Raw genomic sequence first — 25,733 nt, forward strand, 5'->3', positions numbered from 1 at the left:
GCAAATACATTCTGTTTAAAATTGTTCCTTGTCCACAATGTGGAAATAATTTCTTCACGTTATGTCGTTCTGTTGACAATCATTTCTAAATGTACATTATATTGACATTAATTATGAAAGCGGCCTAATGTTTATAATCATTATTACATTACCAGGTTAGGCAGGGTTACCTGAAAAATGTATTGCGATACAGTTAGAACTTATCTGTTGAAAACTGTAGTGAGTAATGTAATTCAGGTTCCATAATATTCAAATAATCGTGGCTGAAACCCAGAAAACGGGTGAATCGTGATTGGTGGTTACCGAGGGCCTTGACGATCTCACTTCCAGTAGACAGCAAGTAACAGAATGGCCGCCCACTGAGATGGATAAAAATGGATGGGTTTTGCTGCTTCATTCATATTTCACAAACGCAATGTTAATCAAAATGCCGTATTTAGATTCGTGGGAACACATCCACATGTTATTAAAAAGAAAAATGCTTTTATTTGACTTTCCCTTGAAGGGGTGTGGCCTAGTAGGTGATGTCAAGAGCCGCGGTCAGGTTGGCCCATTATTTCAGTGTTATATCCTGCTCCTTGCGATTGTTTTCATTTCGTATTTGTGGGATTAATGGTTTTCCCCCCATTGAAAAAGAAATGAACTGAGAAAAATGAAAAAAAAAAAAAAGACTCACTGTGGCTCTCCTTGCCCACAAGCAAAGCCATACAGTACCTTCATCACCCCATTCATTTCCCACTTTACTTGAGTGGCGGCGTAAATGAGGGCATTCGTAACTCCTGCTGTTTGTGTGGACATAACCTAAGGATGTTGCCAGGTTACCCCATTTGGAATTGGCAGAAGCACTTGGCAACATGTGACGTGTGAACATTGACCTCTGCGGAAGCATACTGTAAATGTGTGTGGTTTTCTCTCGACGATGCGTCAAATCTTCCTGATGAACACTGTGGGACTGGAGCAGACGGCGTCTTAAGCGACGGATTGTCACACAAGATGGTCGGGGTGCGATGGAGCGGCGGGGCCCTGTCTGGCGTTGACACGCCAACGGGATCTGATTATGCGGCGCTCTATGCCGACGCGCGGCTGCTGCAGGAGGCAGGTCGTACGGGAAATGACACGTCAGTCTGGTAATCCTGGATTACCGGCGTGTCCTCGCTCTCCTGCGTTTGTCACACGGATGGCGGCGCACCCCAAAGGATGCCACGCCGCGGCCTCGCCTGCTGACTTTGATTTGTCAGGAGACAAATGTCATGCACTTTGCCTCCAGACCCCCTCAGCGCCCCGCTCCTCCACGTCACCCTGACCGCCCTGCTGAGACGTCATGTGACTTTCTTGTCCGTTATTGCTGCGGTCATTGTTCTTCGTCAATGTCAGTGTGTTTTTTTATTTATACAGTGGTACCTCTACGTCTCTTCTTACGAAATTTTCATGTTAGGCTCCAGCACCCCCCCCCCCCCCCCCCCCCCGCGGCCCTTGTGAGGATAAAGCGGATCGGAAAATGGATGAACGGATGAATAAAAGTGTGGTCTTAAATTCTCCAAGTGTACTTAATGAAGTGGCCAGTGAAAATATCGAGCTCAATATTTGAGACACACGCACACACAGTCGGTATAAATAGTTTTGTGTGTGTGTGTTCTCTATGATTTATGAGCTTTGTTCAAATCTTACCTTGTGGGCCAAGGTGCTGCACTTTCACTGTTAGCGAAACAAAGATGCAGTGCGTTTGCGCTGATGCGTGTATTCGTGTGTTCCACAGGTCTTGATTGGACCTCACGTGTCACCCAAAGGCCAAACAAATTGTATTTGTGTTGGAAGCCGTCAGAGTGGAGCGTGTGCGCGAGAATTGGGAGCGTTGCACAAAGCGCAAGTCGCTTTGAGGTCCAACATGTTCACATGTCCGCCGTTAAAGGATAGGTCAAGGTTAAACAAAGTGGGAGCCACAGAGGAAAGGAGGAATGGAGGGAGGTATGCTACTAGTCGCGGCCGTGGTGGACTTTGTAGTAGTGGTGGTCGTCGTCACCCTTGTAGTGGTGGTGGTTGCACTGGTAGTAATTGCAGTTGTGGTAGCAAAGGTGGTCGTAATCGTAGTGGGAGAAGTGATGGTGGTAGCACGAGTAGTCGTGGTCCTAGTGGCTCTTGTACATCTCACCGTGTTGACTTGGGCCCCCTGTTTTTTTTTATCTGAAGCCAACAGGATCGAATTTGGGCTTTAAATTGGCAAATTGGTGGTGCTGTTCAACCCAGCTCTTTTTTTTTTTTTTTTTTTCATTTTAGGCAGCTGGCTAAAGTAAAGCCTCTCTTTTCACTGCAGCAGAAGAAACACTAATCCACCGTGCCTTTGTTACATCCAGACTGGATTACTCTCATGCGCTTGGGCTGCGTTCAGACTGCAGGCATATCCGATTCAAATCGGATTCTCCTCACATCTGATGTTTTGGGCAGACTTTTTAGCAAGTGTCCAAATGGGTTTCGGGCCCGTTCAGACCGGGACACGTCATTGACCCATCTGACAGGTTGCTGGATCACCGACGTCTAAACGGAGGCGACCTCGCGCACGCGCGCTGTCCAGCGTCATTTAAATGCGATGGTGGCGACACACGAAATATTTGAATAAATAGACTTGTTTCATTACATACCCTCAATCTTTGCTTGTTGGGACTCTCGAGCCACAGACTGATAAGCCAAAGCATTTCCTCCTCTGTCCAGAGACTTCAATATCTTGACTGTTCAGACGACGCGAAAGACCATCCAGGTTCAATCTGGATGCGCTAAAAATCGGATTTTTGCTGGCGGTATGAACAAGGCCTTTATTTTGGAGTCAGCCCGCCTTCCCTCGCGCATCTCCAATTGGTCCAAAATGCTGCTGCATGCCTGCTAACTGGAGCTCGTAGGAGGGAGCGTATGACACCAATCCTAGCCTCCCTATATACTGCCTCACTGTACATTTGAGAATTCATTTGAAGATGATTTTATTTGTCTTGAAACGGTCTCGCACCACGGTAGCTCTCTGAGGCCTCCCACCTCGATGCTACTGGAGGTACCGAGGACTAAGTGGAGCCTCAGAGGGCATTTAGTTTCTCATCATTGCCGTTCTCTCCCAATGGAATGACCTTCCGTGAAATGTCAGGCAAGGCCCCACTCTGCCCATCTGTAAAACTTGTCTTAAAACACATTTTTCTTCTTCAGCTGTTGACTCAGCATCAGACTCGGCCTTGTTTTTATTGTTATTTTTATTGTTAACTCTTTTTGTTATTCATTTAGTGGTTTGACCGTCTTTGTCTTTTTTACATCAGATTTTTACTTTACGTACAGTTTAACGCGCTCTTGTTTTAAAGTGCTTTCTAAATGAAGTGGAGTAGAAACAGTGGCGGCACGAGTAGTAGTATTTGTGGTTTTGATGGAAGTAGTATAAACTGTGGTGATGACACTCGTAATCGTAGTGGTTGTGGTATTTACTGGATTTAGATGACATTCGAAATGTGAAACAGTTTTCGAGCAGATCGTCGAGTAAAAATGGACTCTTAAAACATCCCCAGCACACCATTGGATAATCCTTCATGATCAGTTTTCAGAATAATCAGGCAATCTGGCTTTGACTGGTGATTATCCTTGTTGGTTCGGATGTACCAGGAAAGAATTCCGTGAACTTGCTTCCCGCCGGCCCTCTCAAGTCCGACTCTGAACCTCGCATTGTTTATATCTACGCATTCCCGAGAATGCCACTTCAACAAAAGCCGCATTTGTTTTGTATGTTCGTCCTCCCCGTTGCACGGCGGAGTCGCAGCGATGAACCCGAAGTTCCGGCCCACGTCTTCATCCCGACTCCTCTTCGTCACATTCCTACATGGCGACTCTGAAGTAGTTGTTGTGCTTATCACAATGGTGTAACAGAAACATTAATGGCCCGTTTCATTTGCTACGCAGTTGAATCCAAACAAATCTTTTATAAAGTTAACGCTCAGGCGTTGTTGCGTTTTACAAGCCTTTTAGCTTGTTTGTGGCCATTTTATAGCAGAGATTATCTTCTCCCGTCCATTCATCCCTTTTCTAATCTTCTTAAACCTCACAAGGGTCGCAGGGTGTGCCGGAGCCTATCCCAGCTGTCTTCGGGTAGTTAGGTGGGGGGACACCCTGAACCGGTTGTCAGCCAATCGCAGGGCACACATAGACAAACAACCATTTGTGCTCACACTCACACCTGGAGACGAATTCAAGTAACCTGCAATGCATGTTTTTGAAATGTGGGAAGAAACCAGAGTACCCGCAGAAAACCCACGTAGGCACGGGTAGAACATGCAAATTCCACACATGAAGGCCGGAGCCGGAATTGAACCCAATCTGCACTGTGAGGTCGATGCGCTAACCACTCGATCACCGGACCGCCTATTTTATTCATTATACTTTTTTTTTTTAATTATTGGCCGTTTAATCGGTCATCGGAATTTTATTCTGTCAAATATCGGAATCAACATTTGCCTTAAAAAAATCTATATTGGATGGGCCAAGCTTCAAATGTGTGTGTGTGGTGTGACCCACTTTGGAAGCGTTCCAGAGCGCTTTCACGATGACAAACAGCAAAAGTACAGCCGCTTCCTGTTCCGACGCGAGTCTATTTGTGTGCACGTGTGGGCGTATGCGAGCGCTGAGCGCGTACGTGTACGCCTCGCCTTATCCCCCCCCCCCCCCCCCACCCCCTTCGCCTAGGCCACCTGCCCGACTGCCCGCCCGCCTCGCCACTTATTGTCAATTTGGACCTAATCAAGGACACAGCGAGAACATTCTTGCCGTTCCTGTTGTTCTTGCATGCAAGATTTGCCACAGGCAAATGAGACCACGGTGGCAATCAATATTTTCTTTGTGACCATTTTCATATTCTTGCTTCACATTCATTACAAACTACGACGCTAATGCTCGCTAATTGATTCCCAAGCCCAAAGAAAGGTGTCGTCATTCCCAAAAGAAGCACCGGGGCTGAGTCACGTCTGGAACGTTCAGGTTGTTTATCTTTGATTTCAAATCCACATCAGTGGAAATGAGCTCACTAACGCTTCTCGTCCAAGCGGAGCCTACAAAAAGAACCTTCACTTTTTGTCAATACAACAAATGATTATCAGTTTGGTCAATAATCTTTCAAATAGAATGTATATTTAGTGCTTATCGGGCTTTTCCGTGCCCCGCTACCTCAGCAAGGTTTGACTGTCCATGTGATCCAGTTCCAAGTTTCTTGTTCCAAAGTAAAGTTTCAAGCCAGGATTAGGGTTTTCATGAAAGCTAAAGGTTTCAGGCAAAGGTTTCAAGGCAGGGTTGGGGTATCAAATTAGGGTTTTGAACCTAGGGTGGGGGTTTCAAATGAGGGTTTAAAACAAAGATTAGTTTTCAAGCAAGGGTTCGGGCAGGGGTATCAAACTCATTTTTGTTGAGGGCGGGCCGTGATGACTGTGAAACCATATCAGGAAGTCAAGCACAGTGGTTTACTCAACTATAGTTTAAGTTACTGTAATAAGGGTTTTGGTAACAGGAAAACTTCCAATAGCTCTCTTATATATTACATATGAGAATTTGAACTTTTGGTGCAAATTTTAGCAAGCATCATAGAAGTCAACATGTTTGATTTGCTTCCGCGGGCCACATCGTGGCGGGCCAGATTTGGCCCCCGGGCCTTGACTTTGACACCGGTGGGTTAGGGTCTCAAGCAAAGGTTGGGGTTTTACGTTTTAAATTGCGAGTAACGATTAGGGTGTCAAAGCAGGGGAAGGGTTCCAAAGTTGAAGCTAGTGAATATGATATATACACTCGATATAAATAAAAATAATAATAAATGAATGTTTTTTTTGTGTTGTTTTAATTATTATGATTTTTTTTTTTTAATTGCCATTAAAGGTCTTTCTTTTCTTTTTTAATCGTTATTTAGTCCAATGGTGACACTGTGATGATTGTGCTTCATGTTCATTTGGGAACTTTTCAATGTTTTTGATTGACAGTACAATAAAGTGCCCAAAACAATTGATGTCCCCCCCCCCCCCCTCCTCTCTATTGAAGTTGAAGTGCCTTTAAAAGCCTCACTGATGGACCTTGACATCAAACAGTCAATTGGTCATTTAGGGAGCTCGCAGTGACAGCTATAAAAAGCAGCCTAAGATGCGACATTATTTCGAGTGAAAGTCCCGCTGTTAGTCATGGTAAACATCAATATTCCACACTGCCGCAAAGTCAAATTGCTATGTCGCTAACGCTCATTTAGAAAATTACCAAGTCAATGCTATCAGAATCTTTCTTGCTTTTCCGCTTCATTTTCTGACCATCCAAAGCTTTCTGGGGCACAATCATTTACATATTTGGATTAAAAAGTATTGGGGGGGGTCTAATTAATTGGTCAAATCTGTCCTCAGATTTTCAATTGTCACGCGCATATAATGAATCCTGTTGAGAATTTGCAAATCATCATTTTGTTCCTTTCTCCTTTTTCCATCATTTACAGTCATAACGGCCCTCTGAGGGAAAGTGTAGTGTTACATTATGCCGATTGAGTGATTTGGGAGCAGGTGTTGCACATGGCCGGCCTGTTTGTGCATGAGGGGTCAGACACTCAGGCAGAGTGCAGTACAAACACATATCGACGCAGTAAAAAAAAAAGAAAAAAGAAAAGTTCATACTTCGGTTCCATTTTGACCGATGTCGATTAATCGTCCCGCCACTTTAAACAGTCGGAAAAGTCGCTCAACTAAACGAGTGCCTCTCTCTTCACAGCCATGTTGTTCGTGTAAGCAGCGCACATCAGCTGCATTGTGCTTTGAAAAAAAAAACGGCCTGATCAATAAACCTAAATTAAAAGACCAGCCGTTGTAAAATGTGTGCCTTGAAACAAATTGCGTTAATCTCGCTACTGAACTACCCCTCTCCGCACTTTCACCCCCCCCCCCCCCCCCCACACACACACAGACACAACTAAAAGAGTCTAATTAATCTAACCAGTTCATCAATCAGCTGTGGACCTCCCTCCTTTCCCGTCCTAATGGATGCTATGACAGGTGCGGACCCTGCATTATTAATACCTCAATTCCTGGAGACAGTGACCGCCTCCAGCACCCACCCTCACCCCCCAGGCCGGCGGCCAGGGTCCATCGATCAGCCAGCGCTGCAAGGCCTTATGGGAAATCTCCATCATCGCGAGTGCAGATGGCAAAGTGTTGTGGATCTTGTAGATAGCTTGGAGGTCAATGAATCGAGAAGTTCTGTAAATGGGGGGGGGGGGGGGGTGCTGGGGTTCGCCTTGGTCTTTTGTTTTTGTTTTTTGTTTTTGTTTTTTGTTTTTGTTTTTTTTCTTGGGTCTGACTCGAATGTGATGTCTTCTTAGCCAATCAGCTTGCAGCTGTTGCAGCATTTCATCGGCTTGTTAAATCAATTTTCAGTCGGGCCTTAATCGGTCAGCTGTCAATCAGTGAACACCACGGGATAATTTCCAGCGGTTTAATAAAATGTCCATCATTGCACAAAAATACACTATCAGATCAAATGTGGGTTTAAAAATGTACACTATAAAACTGCAGTCTCAACATAAATTTGCCAAGGGGGAAAAAAAATGCACGTTCTAAAATTATCCAACATGACACAATAGACATTTTGAAGCGAAATACATACCATGAAACAAAAATTTAATGGACAATATGGGGGGAAAAAAAGGACATTTTACAACACAAAATGTACGCTATAGTGAATAGAAACCACGCAATTGTATATTATAAACAACGTTTCTATTTAATGACACAAAATGTACATTGGCAAATGAAAACGTATACTTTAAAACAATTGTGCATTGTTTACAAAACAAAAAAAAATGCACATTGAAGAAACTTCGGCACCAAAATCGACTTTATTTTCCCACTTTTTCTGGCCATTGCGTAAACCTTGTTGCAGATTTTCTCCGGCCGTATGTTGGTTTTTGCGAGCGTGGGCACAGCGTTGGCCCGGCATGGCGGCGGCGTATGCTCACCGCAAAGATGGCGGTCATCTGGCGTGTGCGGCGCGTGAAGACAAATTGTGTGTGGGCGCAAGTTCAGACCCGACTAAACATAATGATTCCTTTTAACTGCAGTATTTTCATCACAGAATTTGTTTTTGTTTTTGGGCGTGTTGTGACAGTTGAGGTCCCGTGGGGGGACTTTGAGAGTGGGGTGGGGGGGTTCAAAGAAACCCCGTTTGCTGCAAACCTCAGAAGGGACTGTCTTTCCTTCTTACCCGGGTCATGTGTAGTCCTCGCACTTATTTTGTTGTTGTTCTTTCTTAGGAACTTTCAAGACAGCAAGAGAGGAATCAGCGCGAGATTTGACGCCGTCAGTGTCATTGCATCCAAACCAACCTGACGGTAAGTGAGTTTGGAGCGTCTTTGATGTGGAGTCTCTTTGAGTCTGACTGCAGGGGAAAGGCAGTGGAAAAACTCGGCTAACTCGCCCTTAAAAAAACGGTCGGCGCAAAAATTTTCATCAATGGAATCGAGTTTTAAATGCTGACGTTTACCCTCTTAAAACTTGACTGTAAGTCGCCTTTTTCTCTTTGATCTGCACTCTAAGTTGTCTCTTCACCTTACTGATGTCTCACCTCTTTGATCACGACTAAAAGTTGAGATTGAAGATTTAATTTAGACTGAGACAGCTGGGATACGCTCCAGCACGCCCGCGGCGGCGGTGTGGATGGTTTCAGGTCACTGATAATTGTAAGTTGACTTTGAGGGTCTTTAATGCGATTTATCCATTTTGTATTTATATTGCACTTAATTGAACGGTGTTTGTTTGTTTTTTCTTCTTTCTACCCACATTCTTGCTGCTGGAGGCTGTAAATGTCCCCAGTGTGGGACAAATAAAGGATATCTTATCTTATCTTAATTGTTACTGTAGTTTTCAACCTCATCGATGTTTTAACCTCTTCAAACCCTTGAAGTTTTGTTTTTTTTTTACCTCCTTGATCTTGACCAAGTTGACTTGGAGCCTCTTTTATCTGGACTGCATAGTTACTTTTTTAACTCTTTGACTCTGACCATAAATAAGTCAACTTTGAGTCGGACTGTCAGATGACACCAAAATTCTTTGATTTATTAGCCCATTTTGATCCAGGCTGTCGGTTGTCTTTTAACTTTTGATTGTAAATTCACTTTGAACAACCTTAAACCTGTTGTTTTTAACCTCAATTGCGAACCTCTTTAAAACCTTTTTGTCACTTTACTGGTTTGGCAATTTAACTCCATCCAACCCGCCTGTAAAATGAATTTTGACACCCGCGATGTTCACCCGCTTCAATCCCACTGTAATTTGACTTTGAACCTCTTTGAATCCAACTGTAACTTGACGTTGAAACTCTTTGATTAGAATGTAAGCTAACGCCGTCTCTGCCGTATTGACAATAAATAAATCAGTCGATTGATGGGTGGATGCATGGCGGGGCTCTGCCAGCGGCGTTGCCCGACAGAAATGTCAACAACATGAGCTGAGCGATCCTGGCTGCATTCCAAACACGAATCAATAATCAATTTTCCACCTGGCAGCACAGCAAGCCGGCAAATCAAATTCTCACTTTTTCACCTTTTGATTGAGAACACAAGAAATGTCCATTATCTTCAACAGATGGCAATCAGTGATTGATTTCGTTTGCATTCTGCATGCCGGGGAAATACGATTAGAGTTCGTCGAATTTCGAAACACAAACTCAGGCAAAGATTGTGGCGTGACCGCATGTCAATGCTAAACAATGGCAAAAAAAAAAAAGAGTTAAGAATGAACAAAATGGAATCTAAAGAAGCATTGGGCAGGCACTAAAGGAAGAAATGCAGACAGAAATTTGAAGCAAAGGAAGGAAGGCTGAATGATGTTTACGGGGGAGGGACGGAGAAGACAAATGACGTCTAGGTTAGCAAAGAAATCAGAAAAGTAGATTTAAGCGACAGATGGGGCAATGTAAGGCCACTTGATTATAAGCTGGTTTTGAAGGAAGCAAGGCAGAAAAACGGGAGGAAAGGAGGGAAGGAAGGAAGGCAGAAAAGTAAAAAACATTTAAGTAAAGGAAGAAAGAATGAGTAGGACCTGATGAAGGAGCGCAGGAAAGAAGTAAGAAAGCAGGACTGAGGTGGAAGGATGTGTTACTAAAACAGTTGCGAAGGAAGGGGAGAAGTAGTTTCAAGAAAGGGAAAAATGTTAAATAAAAAGTGGGTCTGTGGGAAAGGAGGAGGTGCTGAAGGAAAGGGAAGCAGGGGAGGAAGGAAGGCGGAAAATTTGTTGTCAGCAAAGGAAGGAACGGGTAATGAAGTAAGGAATGTAGGTGGTATGGACGGAAGGAAGTTAAAAGCAGGCGTGAGATGGAGGGAAGGAAGGAAAAAAAGTCAGGTCTGGAAGAAGAAATGATGGCAGAAAAGCAGTTATAAGCTGCAGGACCAATGTTGTAAGGATGCATGAGCAAAAAAAACAGGTGTGATGGAAGGAAGAAGGGGATGAAGGCGGAAAAAGGAGATTGTAGCAAAAGCAGCGTGGAAGCGCGTTTTTGGCTTTTACGTTGGACTTGGCGCTCTATTCACCGCAACGCCCCTCCAATCCCACACTATTGTACAGTTGCCCCTTTCTCTGTGCTGGTGCCCCTCCCCACGTGTCACTCAAAGTGAATAGAAGCCGGCGGCTGGTTTAAGCCTTGACTGGAATGTACTGAGTAGGCTTGGCATGTGTGAGGCAGAGTTCAGGGCGCATAATTGAAAACAGGGTCGGAACGGCCGGTGAGCGTGAACACGAGCGTCACCAGCGGGCCCGAACGTGAGCGGCGGTGAGCACAAAGGCGGCCGTTGCTTGTTCAAGTGTTAACTGGAAAACCTGGAGGAGGCTCGCTGTGTCGCTTAGTTCATCCATTACTCATCAGGGATATTGTTTGCGCTCATTAAGACAAGAGACCATGTACACTTGACACGGCTAAGTGTTAATTACCTTGCTCAGCCCGAGCTAAGATTTGTTCACAAGTTAGCATTCACAGACTAAAAAAAAAAAATAAATAAAAAAAGTTCAATTGACTAATCTGTAATGTTGTTTACATAGCTAATATTATGTATATAAATGTAAAATTATTCAATTAGATGTAGTGAGCACTATACAGTATATGTATGCTGTGTCGCTGTTAAATTGGTCGCTTATGATTACCGTCGTGCCAATGCCGGGGTTTTTTTGTATCGCAAAAGCATTTTTCGCATTATGTTAGCATTAAGCTTGTCGACTTTTGTTTGACAAAATGACATAGTTTGGTTGAACATTTTGGTGTTTAAAAGTGGATATGGAGATTTCTTTTCTCTCTCTAACTACCTTATACATGTTTGAAATTACACGCTAAAGACTAAAACAGGTGACCAAAGTGATGTACTTGGCGGACTGGCATGAGTCCCCCATCACAGTATTTGGTGTTATTACTACTACTACTACGACTATTTCTTACCACAAAAGTGTACGGTTAGCTAGCTAGCTACGCCTACAGCCCAGAAATGCTTCTTGCCTCTGTGCTACAATTTTACTGAACAGCTGTGTTTTGCCCCAAAAGTCTGTTAGGTAATGCGCTAGCTGGCAGGCTTTTGGCGATTGCATTTTTGCAGCTCAAACATGGAGAGTTGTTTAGGTATAAGAAATTTGCTTGACCAAATCGCATCCATTTTTCGATGCGGTAAGCAAAGATTGGTTATGGTGTTGTACGATTGTAAAGCCTCATCTCATCTATTTTATTTTTATTTTTTCCAAATCATTCTACATTTGACAGGGTTGTTAACTGTGGTGTGTCAAAATTTCAAGACATTTATTTTCATTCAACAAGGACTTAAGTGTTTAGTTCTCTTATGTTTTGTGTCAGTTTGACAGTAAACGTCCACTGTGAGTGACAAACTGCTTGAAACACTTATTTGGGGAATCATGTGAGCACGTTTTAATGTTTAAATATGTCAACAGTGTGTGGGAAGGGTAAAACTCTTTCGTAAACATTTATTTTTTTTTATTTTTTATTTTTTAAATGGGATCTAGTGCAAATTTTGCGCGCTTGTGGATCTGGAACGTATAGCCGCAACCACTGGAGGTTCACTACAAATTATTGGACAAATAAATAAAATTAATTTTAGGAAAAATGAAATTCATCAAATAATTATTACACAACTCATGATAACGTAAGGGCCCAGAGTAAAGCAGTGCAAGGCCTGCGCCTGCTGCAGATGAACGTCTGTGTATGTTTGTTTTTAGCACGTTTTAGTTTTTAGTCTTTGCGTTGCTTTTACAGCGGATGAACTGTGGTTAACCTCGCTCACTGCCTTGGTGCATGCCCTGATTTCCCCCCCCCCCCCCCCCAACCCCCTGAGCGAACCCACAGCCCGGCCACTCTCACTGGCATGTGCTCTGACAAATTGGCGGTGGCAAAGAGGCAGATGGCGACAGCGAGGAGACGGCTTGTCAAAGTGTTTTTGCGAAGCGGCGTCGACACGTGTCGTAAAATCTTCCAACTCTGCTCCTGGCACGTGCCGGCACACCGGAGACACCCGACGCACAGGGCACACAGCACCCTGCACTCACGCCGCATTGGCATGAAACTCACGCCAACATCACGCACCGTGTCTGCACGTCAAACACGACGCTCGGCTACGTGAGCTTGAATTGTTGACAGTTCTGCTCGTTAGGACGTGTCCTCAGAATGTAAACCAGTTCCGTCAAAAATCGTGTTTACGTTTTAGAAATGCCACGCAAGCACTGTTCTGCTGTATGTTGCCCCCGGAGGAAAGGAGGGGTAATGCACAGAAAGGTCCGTAGGTTAAAAAATAGTGGCTACTAAAAGGTAATTGGGGCAAATTTGAGACTGATTTGTCTTCTTCCAATCAAAGTCAGCAATGGCCCTATTGTCAGATGTCTTGAAAGACTATCCTGAGTCATCATCCTGAGATGTGGGGGTGTCTTGAGTCAATTTTCCTCCCCAATCTTCTCAAAGAACAAAAGCCGCATGCTCACAGTTAGTGACATTCGAGTTTTTCCCCTTCTTTGCGGTCAAAGTCGGTAAAGGCCCGATTTTCAGCTCTTGAGTTATCCTGTGGTGTGTTGAGAGAATTTTTTCTTTGCAGCAATTCTCTCCAAATGCACCACGTGATGCACACATGACTGATTTTGAGCCAGACTCCTCAATTCTGATCAAAATTCATTGAGGCCCAATTGTGAGATTTTTATTAATTTTTTTCTGAACTAATTTTTCTCCCAGATCTTCACTTTTCCGTGAAGGTATAGCTGGCTTCACACATTCCAACAATCAAGCCCAGTTTAAGCATTTCCCCTCCCTTCTGATCAAAGCCAGCGATGGCCCGAATGTCAGATGTCTCCAAAGATAAATCCTAAGTAATTATCCCGTGGTGTCGAGTGTGTTAAGAGTCATCGACCAATAATCAGGTCTTAACCTGATTCCTCTTTTTTGATCAAAATCAGCAAAGGCCCAATTCCCCAGAGTCTCTTCAGGTTATCCTGACTGATTACCCTGTGATGTGGGGTGTGTTAAGAAACCATTTTTCCTCCCTGATCTTCGGAGACAACAGTGTGGTACATACATAAAAATAATGGGGCCGATTTTGAGTCCAACACCCGGCCCCCTCCCGTTCTGATCAAATTCTGCAAAGTTGCAGTTCTCAAATGTCTCTATAAATGAACCTAAGTGATTATCCTTTGGTGTACGATCACCGTGGTGTAAAGCATCTGATTAAGGTGTGACGTGTAGCTTATCTAGAGTACTCCAAACACTCCAAGAGCAGTAACGGCACACGCTGATTTTCAGATTCTGATTCAGAAAACCTTATTTATCCCCGTGGGTCAATTAGCTATATATATATATATATATATATTTATTTATTTTTCCGCCTCAAGAATCACTTAAATGTTGAAAATCGATACGTGTGTACCTTGCGTCATTGCATCCTGTCAGCGTTGGGATCCGACTGAACAGTTACCTCGGACGCTTTGTTTTGTTTGTCTCTGGAATGACCACCCACTGAACATTCGGCAAGCCTCCTCGCTGCCCATCTTCAAAACCCTCCTCAAAACTCACTTGTATTCTTTGGCATTCGACTCAGCATGACTTAGATTTGTTCTTGGTTTTACTGTTTGGTGCTTTCTACCGCCTTTATTACCGATTTGTCTTACTGTTTATTGTGCATGTTAAATTGCTCCATGTACAGCACTTTGTATGCAGCGATGGCTGTTTGAAAGTGCACTATAAATACAGTTGACTTGACTTGACTTGTTTGTGCTCATATTCGGTCGGTTAATGAACAGATGTTGTTTTTGTCATGATATTGCACGTCGTTTGGTGTATTTGCGATCGTGGACTATGGAGTGTGCGTGTGGGGGGGGGGGGGGTACTTTCCCAGGGTGCTTTGACATTTCGTGCAGCAGCTGGGACCTCCTTCCTGCCAAAGATCATGTAAATAACACACACACACACACACAAAAAAATGCGTCTTTGGAATTAAAAAAAAAATTGCTATCAAAGCGCAAAGCAAAGAATCGAGTCTGAATTTGTCTGTGTTGCTGATCTTGCTCACAATGATGCAACATCGGTCACACTGCATGCAGCCTATTATGGGATGTCGCTGTGGGAAGCGCTTGGATGTTAGTTTGTTTCAAAGTGCCAGAGTGCGGGAGAACACTTGATGACATCTGAACAATCATTCATATGTTTATATATACAGTAAATATATACTGTATATATAGTTTGTTTTTTTTACTGACTACACATTTACTAGTGGTCATTTTTATTAAATAAATTGTGGCCAGGCTTGATTTTTCTATTTTCTCCTATTTATTTTGTTGAGGACATTTTGAGCCAAACCTCAAGCCCGTGTTTTTTCTTCCGTGTTTTTTCTTCCGATGAGAAGCTTCCAGGGTCGCCGTCTTCCCGTCCAAATGTTTTTCCGATGATGTTGACTTTGGCAAGACTACGAGCCTCGCTTGCCGCTTTAATTAGCGAGTGCAGCTCGTCACCGAGAAGTCCAATTAAACGTCCCCCGTCTCTCCTGGAGGGCCAAGACATCTGCGGCCTCGGATCACCAAAGGTTCTGAGACGTCCATTCTGGTTTCTTCTTGTCACTCTGAACAATAATTTTGATAAAAACGCTCTTTACACCCTGTGGTTTGTTTGAAAACGAACACAGCAGTGCTTCTGCTGCACTTCCATAAACAGATCCGGACTTGAAATGCAGGCAGCAAAAGGGCTGAACAATTTTGAAAAATAAATCATTGTGTTTTTTTTTTTAATTCTTTGCCCCCCCCCCCCGACCCCACCCTTCAATATTGTGATGGCGCTTTGATGTGCGATTGTTTTTCCTTGGTCCCCTCTCCATGTATTTTTTAACAAAAACAGCCAATAATTTTGTCTGCATTTCCATAAATGATCAGATTTATCAGCCATAAATGTTCACCGGCGTATATTCTTTATCCTCAATGAAAAAAGGAATAATTAATTTTGATGCACTAACCGGTTAAATCTTTTAATAAAGAAAATTAGCACACAATTTATAGAACATAATAAAACATTGGAGGAAAAAAAACTTTTTTCATGATGTGGAAGTAGGCGAAAATGTATCATCGACTGGCTGTCCTTGCCCACATTGCAGTGGCATTACAGCATCTAAATATGTGGCCATTTCCTACTCACAGTGGGTCTTGGTCCGAAACCAAGAGAGCACCAAAACACGCCCACGGTGTGGTTCTTTCGGTCCCGTCTGATCCTTTAATCTTCTCGCCTTTCCAGTTCTTTCCACCAAAAATCTCTTGTCACCCTCTGGATGTGACAGACCATCATTTTCTCAGCTGTCAGTCAAGCTCCTCCCACCAGAGGCTTCTCTTTAATGACATTCTTCAAGGTCCTTCTGAAGGACACAGAAGAGTCCAAAATACTTATATGACGAGTCAACAGAAACTTGTGTCACCATATTGATCACTATTGATCTGCTCCGGGGTTCAGATGGCTAGAACCGGGCTGCCCGGCGACCTCATCCAGCTTAGGCTCTTCATTCCCATCCATCCTTTTCATCCTCCATGCAGCAGCTGTCAGCAAAAAAAAATCTGTCGGGCTGACAAAAGAGGAATACGCGTTCTGCTCCGTGTGGAAAGATTAATAACCTCCATGCACAGAGGGAATCATGGCATGCAACAGCAAGTTCTATTCAGTGGCTGGTTGGTCTAGTAGAGATGGTGCAGTTGTGGTTCGAGCTGCTGGGTCATAACTGCTGTTGACAGAAAGAGGACATCGTCCTGGTCATGCACGTGCACTTTAGTCTGCTATGGTCCAGTTCCATCTGGTCCGGTCGTTGTCTTCTGTGGGAGTCTGGTATTTGTCTTGTCCAGTTTAGTCCGACTTGGTCTGTTCTGTGGGTGGGACAATCTGGTTTGATCCATTCTTGTTTTGGTCTTGTTCAGTCTGGGTTTTATCTGCGTCTTGTCCTGTCCAGTCCACTGGGCTGTAGTCCAGTCTGGTTTGGGCCAATCTCATGCGGTACAGTGCTGTCTGGTCCGGTCAAGTCCGCTTCTCTCTTGTGTGATCCAGTTTAGGATAGTATGATCTGATCTCTTCAGATGTGGGTCGGTCTGGCTTGGTCCAGTTCAGTCTGGTCTGTTTTTGTGTGGTCTGACCTGATGCGGTCCTTTCTTGTGTGCTCCAGTCTCGTATGGTTCAATTATCAGTTCTCATGTTTAGTGTGGTTGTGTTCCAGCTGTGGCTTACTCTGGTGAATTCCAGCTCATTCTGGTCTGGTGTTTGTCTTGGCCAGTCTTGACCAATCTGATCTGGTCCAGTGTTGTTCAGTGGCATGTGGTCCAGTCTAGTTTGGTCCTGCTCAGTCCTGTCTTTTCCACTACGGTTTAGTTTCATTTAGACTGGTCTTTGCCTATCTTGTGTGCTCCAGTTCAATCTGTTATACGCTGTCTTGTGTGGTTGGGTGTGGTTTGGTCTAGTTCTGTCTGGTCTGCTATGGTCCAGTCAACCTCATGAGATCGTGATGACCGAAATGTCGTTTTTTTTTTTTTTTTTAAATGCTTTGATGTGAATTGATGTGAATGTGAAGTGTGGATTTTTCATGTGTGCCAAATCAGAACACTTAAAGAAGTACAATGAAAGGCATAATGAGCATATTCTACAGTCACAATCTCGTTAGCATGTGGCAGATGCTCATTAACTGCTGGTGTTAACAAGTTACTTGATAAGTGTGTCCGGAAGCAGCAGGCCTTCAAAGTGGGTCTGTAGTAAAGCATCATTAAGTCCCATCTTATTTTTGGACTTAATTAAAATGACTGACTCCTCACCCACTACATCCTTGGATGATTGGCCGGTCAATTCCATGCCAGCAAGCTGCTGGACGTTGTCCTTCACCACCCAGTCCCTCCTTGGTGTCCGCCTTCCCCCACCATTGTCCTCATTTATCCACTCTGCTGCCTGATGATGTCATCAGCTGGAGCCGCGAGAAGGTCATCTGCCGCCGAATGTCCCGCGAGGAAGATCTGTCCCCGTTAGACGCCTTCATCCTTCCTCCCGGAACACCGCGTGATGCGAGGATGTCTAGTCAGAGCATAATTGGAAGCTTTCGCGGTGTGTCGCGGCGGTATGGTGGCCACGGCGTGGCCCTCAAACAATGATGAAGTGTTTAATCTGAGCAGGGGAGCGGCCGCTCTCCATGCTGCCGCCGTTATCTTAACGAGGCCTCTTTCCCGCCAAATTGTGCTCTTAGCGTCTACTTGTCTTCTGGACTCAAACTGTTTGTATGTAAGAGTAGCACTTTGTCAAATTAGTTCATGCCCGAAAGATTCTGTGTTGTTGTCATGACAATCACACTGTGTCCAGGTGTTGGCAAGCATGGCTAAAGATACAAAATCATTAAGTGGGTTTAAGGTTAATGATGGCATGTGCTTCTTAAGACATGATTCAAAAGTCTCCTGGCGTTTTAAGAACTCACAATGTTTAAAAGTTGAAAAGTTGAGTGCAAATTGCTGCCACCAAAGCAGGTTTTACACAATGATATTCTAGCCAAATTTTAGCCTGATTTATGGTGTGAGGCGAAAGATGGTCCTGAGTTATTATTATGTGGTGTTGGGTCTGTAGTTTTTTTCCCCCCCGATATGCTTGAAAAACGCGAATTGTGTTTAACGCATACCAATAATCGAGCGAGATTTCAACATTTTCACTCTTTTGGAGTATTTCCTCCCTGATCATTGAAGTTACCAAGAATCATGCTAACCTCTTTTGTCATTAAGTACCACCAGAAGAACCACAATCTCTTCTCTTGGCACTCTGGCCACCATGTTGGTAGTCCGATGAAATCTAACATTACGCCCGGACAACACGTTTGACGCAAAGGTCTTTGTCAAATAGCCAAAACCTCAGAAACACATGACAACACGGGATATCACCGGGGCCGCCCTGAACTTTGCTTGACTGTCGGCCCAGACACAAATAGAAACTCTGAGAAGACAAATCGGCCAATACAAGAAAACATCGATCGCAATGTGACCCCCTTCAGGGGAACGATGCTGCCGAGATTCTCGTGGTTGATACAAGCAATGAAGATATGAGAGGTATCGGGTGGTGCTTTTCACTTGCTGACTGAATTATTAATATGGTGAACTGGGGGGGATGCGAAAGTGGGGGCTAGATGGTCACTGGATGGCGCCCTGAATATTTTAAAGTCTGGGCATTACCAATGGACCAGTGTGGATTATGAGTGACGGTGAGCGCGGCAGGTCAGGAATTTTCAGCCTTCTCTGAGTTCAAACTGAATAATTAACGTGCAATTGTGGGATGAATACGAGTGAAAGGCTTCATCCATCCCAAGCCTAAGAATTTTTTTTTTTTTCTTCTGACAAGTAGACCAAAATGATGGACGATGTCTTCCCGCTCCATCGCAAAGACGCAATGTTCTGAGAGCCACGCGCATGCTGTGCTACGCTATGTTAGCCACGGTGCCTGATGATTCATGCTAGGGATGATGCGAACAATCAGGGGAGACAATCACATAAGAATCTCATTTTGGACATCAACAGTGTTTAAAACATCTAAAATAATTCATGTTGCTAGAGCCCTTTTTCTTATTACAGTGGCAGGTGAGGTGGGGCCTATCCCAGTTGACTTTTGGCGTCTAAAGTGGGTCACACCCTGGACTGCTCGCCACGCAATCACAGGGCGCGTGTAGACAATAAAGATTTATATTCGCACCGATGGAAAATGTCTCTTCATTGAAGCAGACATGTTTTTGGAATGTGGGAAAAGCATGCGAGCGCCACAATGGAAGGCCCAAACCGACACTGCAACCTGTAACCTCTTGACTGTGAGTCAGACATGCAAATGAGGCATTGACACGAAGATGCATTTCCATGACGTGCGATAAAGACATGACGGTCCGGCGTATGAATGTGTGGTTGGCAATAAAAATAATAAGTACGCAGGAGATTTTATCGTCCATACTTGGCCAGTACAGCGCAGCCATTAAGACTGCAATCAGAAGCACATTTCATCTGCTTTATCTTTGATCAGCTGCGGCCAGCAATGAACCTCTGCAACCAGGATGTGACTCTTTCCTGCTGCATATCAGCACATTATGTTCGACTTAGCATTTTAGCCCCTCATGTTTACAAACTGGTTCCCTTATTGTCTTGTGTGTGTGTGTGCGTGTGTGTGTGTGTGTGTGTGTGTGTGTGTGTGTGTGTGTGTGTGTGTGTGTGTGTGTGTGCGTGCGTGTGTGTATATATATATATATATATAATATATCCTGGCCTCTGGTAGAGGACCCGAGCTGAATGAGGGACGGACACCACCCGAGGGGGGGTGAGACGAGGAATTATATATATATATATATATATATATATATATATGAGAGAGTGTATAAGATATACAATAAGTACCCACATATTCACAGTTCAGCCTTTACAAATTTACTTAGCAGATTTAGTTTTGGGTGTCAGTTACTGCACTCTGTGGTTTTTTTTTGAGATACGCCACAGGGCTCTGTCCCGATCCCCTACAAATAGCAGGGGTTCACTGTTAAAAAAAAAAAAAGTTCACTTGGGTGACGGTGTCTGCGAAACTTGCTCACAATTCAAATAGTGGCTCCAATACAAAGCAAAAAAATGGACCAAAACACGATTCGCAACTTGAAAAATTAGTGGGCAAGTCAAGGTTCTAGGGTATGTGGGGATTTTATCTCAGCCTTTTAGTTACTCATGTGGGCATGTTAGAAAGGGCTTTGCTAAACTCCTCGTTACTTTTGCTCATTTTTTCACCATGTCACCAAGTTAAAGACGAACTTGTCTTTCGCCATGACACAGCAGAAAGTAAAAAGTTGCCAGAGGCAGAAAAACAAGCTCATGTGGACGCTAATGCCACAGCAGGAAAACAACCCATGACGGGAACGTGGAGCATGGTGGGACAAACGCTTCATTGTGAGCTCGGAGTTGCGACGTTCCCTCATACTGACGTCCGGTGACAGCCGTTCGCCGGCTGCTTGTGTCCGTTTGCTTCGCCTTTGCACCTGCGACGAGAGAAAGTTTGCTAATTAGATTTCCAGAGGCTGACCACGCCGAGGTCCTTGCAGCAAATTGGAAGTGGGATCAGGGAGCGCCGGCCAATAATTGGGAGCACAAATCCCTTGCGGGCCACGACGACGGACCGAAGGGTGTCAGACGGGGTGTCACGCTTCCAGTCAAGCTCCAATTACCAGACTTTGAAGGCGGCTGCCGCATATCGACACCTGCAGACTTTCTCAGACTGGGAAAACGTTGAGCAGTTGGCGCATTGAGGGCCTTTCAAGCACAAGAGCTAAAGGAGTGATTCGCTCACCTGTCTGGTGCCTTCCGAAGAAGAAGACATTTGAAGGCCGATTGGTGAACACAAACACTTTCCGGTCCAAGTATGAAGTGGGGAAAACAAAAAAAAACGCACCAGGGGGATGTCTGTTCTAAAAGCTGCAAAGACAACTCACGGCCACAGTTTTAACATGGAAAAAGAAATGATCTATTAAGTCATCCAGTTTTTTTCTTTTCTTCTGCTTATACTCAGAGGCATGGATCACATGGAGCCTATCTTGACTTTTGATGAGAGAAGCGTCGTACGCCCTAGTCTGGCCACCAACCAGTTGCAGGGTGCGCATAGGAAAACAAGACACTTAAATTTCTCATGAGCACTTTGAAACAGTAATTCATGCCTTCATCACATCCCGGCTGGATTACTGGAATGCACTTGACTTTGGAGTCAGCCAATCCTCCATTCAGTGTCTCCAGTTGGTCCAGAATGCTGCTGCTCACCTCAGGTCTGCGGACCAGACATTATTAGAGGTACCAAGAACTAAGTGGAGGCTCAGAGGGGACCATAACCTTTTCCGTTGCCGGTCCCTCTCTTTGGAATGACCTCCCACTGAACATTTGGCAAGCCCCTACGCTGTCCGTCTTTAAAACTCGTCTCAAAACTCATTTGTATTCTTTGGCTTTTGACTCAGCATGACTCAGACTTGATCTTAGTTTGACAGTTTCTGACAGGCCTTCGATATTAATTTATAAAGTGGCAACGAACGTAGAGCGTGTTATTTTTTTTCGTCTGGGTTCATTCAAGGTCACAAAAGGTTGCAAAGACTATCGCCCAGCATTCGCAAACAGTTTTTCTTGTCGCCATCAAATTTTGAACTTTTTCCAAATTTCATTGCGTTCCAAAACCTCAGCATCCCAACATAGATATTTTTGGAAGGAAGAATCCACAGTACCCAGAGAAAACTCATGCAAGCAGGAAAACGTGCAAACCCATGGCCAGATTCACAACCCGAAAGATACAACCGTTAGCAGCGGCAGTCCTAGCTTGAGTGGCGCACTGTGTCACAACAAGCTCCAGCCAAACGCAATCTCGCAATGAACATCACACACAGTCATCCAAACAGAATACTCATTTTTAACATCTGGTACAAGATCCAAGTCGAACACATATCGCTACTGTTAGATGGAAATACAAACACCTAACATGAACGCTAAAACATGAAATGAGCTACAACAAAATGCTGCCTAGCATGCTAGGATGCCCACAATGACTAGTGGCCCAGCAGTGTGTGCGGCCGCAAATGCCGCACATACAAGAAACCTTCCGCTGATTTAGGACAGACATGCTAACCGCTTAATCCCACCATGCTGCCAAAAAAGAACCCAAAGATCCGATTTCATGTTGCCCAATGTGGAAGGCGGCTCGACGAGGGGATGTCGCCAGATGGCGACGAAGGTGACAAGGGTGGGGTTGGGACCCCACTCGCCATCAGTGCCACTCAGGCGGTTCTCACGGGAAAGTTGCTTCACCTCAAGCTGGCATGACTGACAGGCGGTCCCGTCTCCGAGTTGGCCGGCTTCATCGATCTTACGCCGGCCCGAGGTCCCCGTAGCCTTGAGCTTTGACTTAAAGCTACCGTTTAAAAAAAAAAAAAAAAAGCCTTCCGGGAAGTTCAATAAAACGTCTAGCTTATGTCGTCGTAACATTAATTAGGGAGAGGCTTGTGACAATGAGAGCTCATTAAGTAGACATTAAATATGTGCCGACTAATCAAATGATGGATTTTGTATTGGAGGCTTGCATGGGGGTGTAGTGGTTGACGTTGTCTGCCTCGCAATCAAGAGGTGCCTTGATTTCATTCTCAGCCTGTAACAAACACTGTCGAAAATGGATGGGACATTTACGTTTGACGTTTTCAGGTGTCCTGGTGTGATTATGCCTTGACAATGCAAAAAAAAAAAGGCTTAGATTCATTGTATAAATATGCTGTCTTCGTGTTATTCATTCCTTGTATCCTTGTCTTTTTGTGCACATTGACTGGGTTTCTTTTTTTGTTTTTTGTCTGCGAGCTGCGCTAAGTTGTCTTTTTTTGGCCTGAAGTCGACAAAGCAGACTAAATCCAACAAAAGAATCTCTTTTGTGGTCTGAAGCTGATGCAACAGCATTTTTGACTTGTGGGCAGCGAGCAACGTCGGCGGAGCGTTGCAGAGCGAGCCCGTGAGTCCATGTCAGCGAAGATGAAAATTTCTGACAACAGGACAATGTCTTAGACTTTCTTTTTTTTTTCTTCTTTTTTTTTTTTAATTCTTTCTTCCTTACAACTAGTTAAAAACATTCCACAAGCACAACATAAAGATGCCTGCACAGCGTCTGCAGCAGTTCCAACTAATCATTACAGGCCAGACATTGTCCGGCAAAAGTTATTGCGATTTCTTTTTTCAAATTTTACGATTTAATATGAACGCTAATGTATTTTTTTAATATACTGTATATATCTAGGCCCTCTTCCCATTGTTTTAACAAACAATAACTTCATCTTTATTACAATACACAGTATCAGATTTATCATCCATAAATGTTTTAAAGGTCTTATAGTTTAGACTTAAGCTCAAATAAAGGCAAATGAAGCTTGAATTATTATGAAAGACTGTTTATTTACTTCTTACTTTATTTACTAAGCGTTGTTAACTCAAACACTTGGACCTACAGTCTTTTAAGCGTTCGCTACGAACATTTAACAAAACAACGACAACAATTATCAAAGTGTGCCTAACAAGTCATTGATTAGATGCCAACAATAATGCAAACAAATCAACTTTTCATTTTTCATAAAGCAATGTCAAAATCAAGTGCACTTCAGCATGGAACTGACCAAACATAAAAATGTCTAATAAAGCCAATTTGTCGTTTTGCATACATTATGTCTAACACGTATTGTTTTGTGTGTAGTTTGACAGTAAACGTCAACTGGGAGTGGCAGCATAATTCTTTTTGAAAGAATTATTTGCTCTCTGCCAAACTGCTGTGTGGTGTTCAGTCTTCTTTTTTTTTTTTTTCACCTCACCTCAGCTCAGCTGACTTTGAACAAATTTTTTGTGTGTGTGTTTTTGTCAGGTTGGAGGTGAACAGTGGTGTGCTGGGGTCATGTGTTGCTGCTGAGTCGTCACTTGGGGGCCACCATGAGGGGAACGCCGCCTCCTCTCCACTCGCCCAGATCGCCCCCCTCGCCCCTCCCCTTCTTGCTGCCGCTGCTGCTATTGGGCATCGCCGCTTCCATGCCACCACCTACCGGTGGCGCCGCCCCCTTTCCTCAGGACCTGGAGCCCATCAGCGTGGTCGGACGAGACTGTGAGTACAGCATCCACTCGCTAGTTGCCGGGGAAACGTCGACTGACATCCCCCCTAGTCAGGTTTAGATGCGGCTATAGTTGCAGCATAGCATTTTTTTTTTTCTATTAAAGCGTGCCTTGATCTGTCTCATTTGAAGCTCATTTCCTCAACTTCAACATAGTTCCCAAGCGCCCGGATGCCATGAGATGCTGCCAAAGCAATACTTTCATCTTAGATACGATTGGCCTCAGCACAAAAGCAGCCATTGGTTTTTCAAAGGGGCGTCGGTTTACGACGTTTGGTCACTTGCGTAAACACAATGTTGAGGACTGACCCCAACCATAAATAGCAACAATCCACAACGAATTGATGGTCCGTCTCTAATCGTTTATAACTGCCTAGAGCTGCGACAAGATGGCGCCAAAGTGCTACTTTTTGTGGTTTTTGCCTGAGCACAAACAAAAAAAGCAAATAGTTGTTTTTCAGCTAGTAACGAAAGAAAGGCTTAACACTCATAAACACTCATGCAAATTCGCACATACACACAAACAGACTCATGAATGCGAACGCACGACAGCACAGAACGGAAACACCCATTTCGCAAATGTGCACGTGTTCAAGACGACGCGGATGTGCAAAGAGACACGTGCACATACCACACATGTACAGTACTGAGACATCCACGCATGACATGTAGCCTATTTAGTTTTTATTATTAGCAACATTGACCCCCGCAACAACACACCACAACGGAAGAGGATGCTCTCACATTTTCTTTGTCTTCCTGTCAGTTGCTTTCCCCCAAAAAATAAATAAATAACATGTGACCTTTATCACCTCAAGTTGTAAATAAACATTGCCTAATAATAAAACCAGCTTCTGAGACTGTATGTGTATGCGCGCATGGTGGGGGCTGTGACTAATGATGATGATTTCGGCTCACATTGCATTTCAAGACTCTTGTAAATTCTCACGTATTCCATTTGGCTCTGACAATGTGAAAACCACAGAGCATCACAGTCAAACGTAAACAAAAACCACGGCTGACCTCCATGACCCTCTGAGCTCTGCGCTGGCCATTTGTGTCAACCTCACTTCCTCGTTTTGAACCATTAAATATGCTGTTGACTTCACATTTTACTTTGTGGCTGTATCGAGGCCGCTTCTGGCCAATTGAAACCCATATGAGAAGCTGACTTGTTTGAATTCCTCGTCCTTGAATGGATCGGATTTTTGGACATATTACATAATTTTGGAAATTGTGGACCCCCATGTCCTAGTGATTTGGCATTTATGAATACACTCGCAATTTTTTTTGGGGGGGGGGGTGGAGGGGTTAGGGTTGCGTACCACTGTACGGAAGACGTGACACATAAGTGGAGAGCGTCTCTACGCGATGATACCATTTGTGCCGTACTGCCGACCAATCACAGCTGTGCAAACCATCCGGAGATTCATCAAGCCCAACATACAGTGACCAGTAGTCTGTTATTTAGAATACAATGACAGTGCAGATGATGCCAATAAATGTCGCACCATTCAAAGTGACCTGAAGCACAGTAATTGTGACAGGCATTCCAACTTCAAGT

General features: G+C 44.1%; 1 protein-coding gene across 2 annotated transcripts in view; it reads left to right on the forward strand.

The window, feature by feature from the left end:
* sema6cb (semaphorin 6Cb) overlaps positions 1-25,733 on the forward strand; it is a 92,138-nt gene that overhangs the window by 38,072 nt on the left and 28,333 nt on the right. For both annotated transcript variants that reach the window (XM_086113482.1, XM_086113483.1), the window contains exons 3-4: positions 8,285-8,362; positions 23,929-24,162. In XM_086113482.1, coding sequence (XP_085969608.1) covers positions 23,994-24,162 — 169 coding nt within the window. In that variant the 5' untranslated portion in view covers positions 8,285-8,362; positions 23,929-23,993. The remainder of the gene's footprint in view (positions 1-8,284; positions 8,363-23,928; positions 24,163-25,733) is intronic.

Source organism: Hippocampus guttulatus, chromosome 6 (assembly GCF_054856545.1).
Source record: "Hippocampus guttulatus isolate MCC_2025c chromosome 6, RoL_Hgut_1.0, whole genome shotgun sequence".
Taxonomy (NCBI): Eukaryota; Metazoa; Chordata; class Actinopteri; order Syngnathiformes; family Syngnathidae; genus Hippocampus; species Hippocampus guttulatus.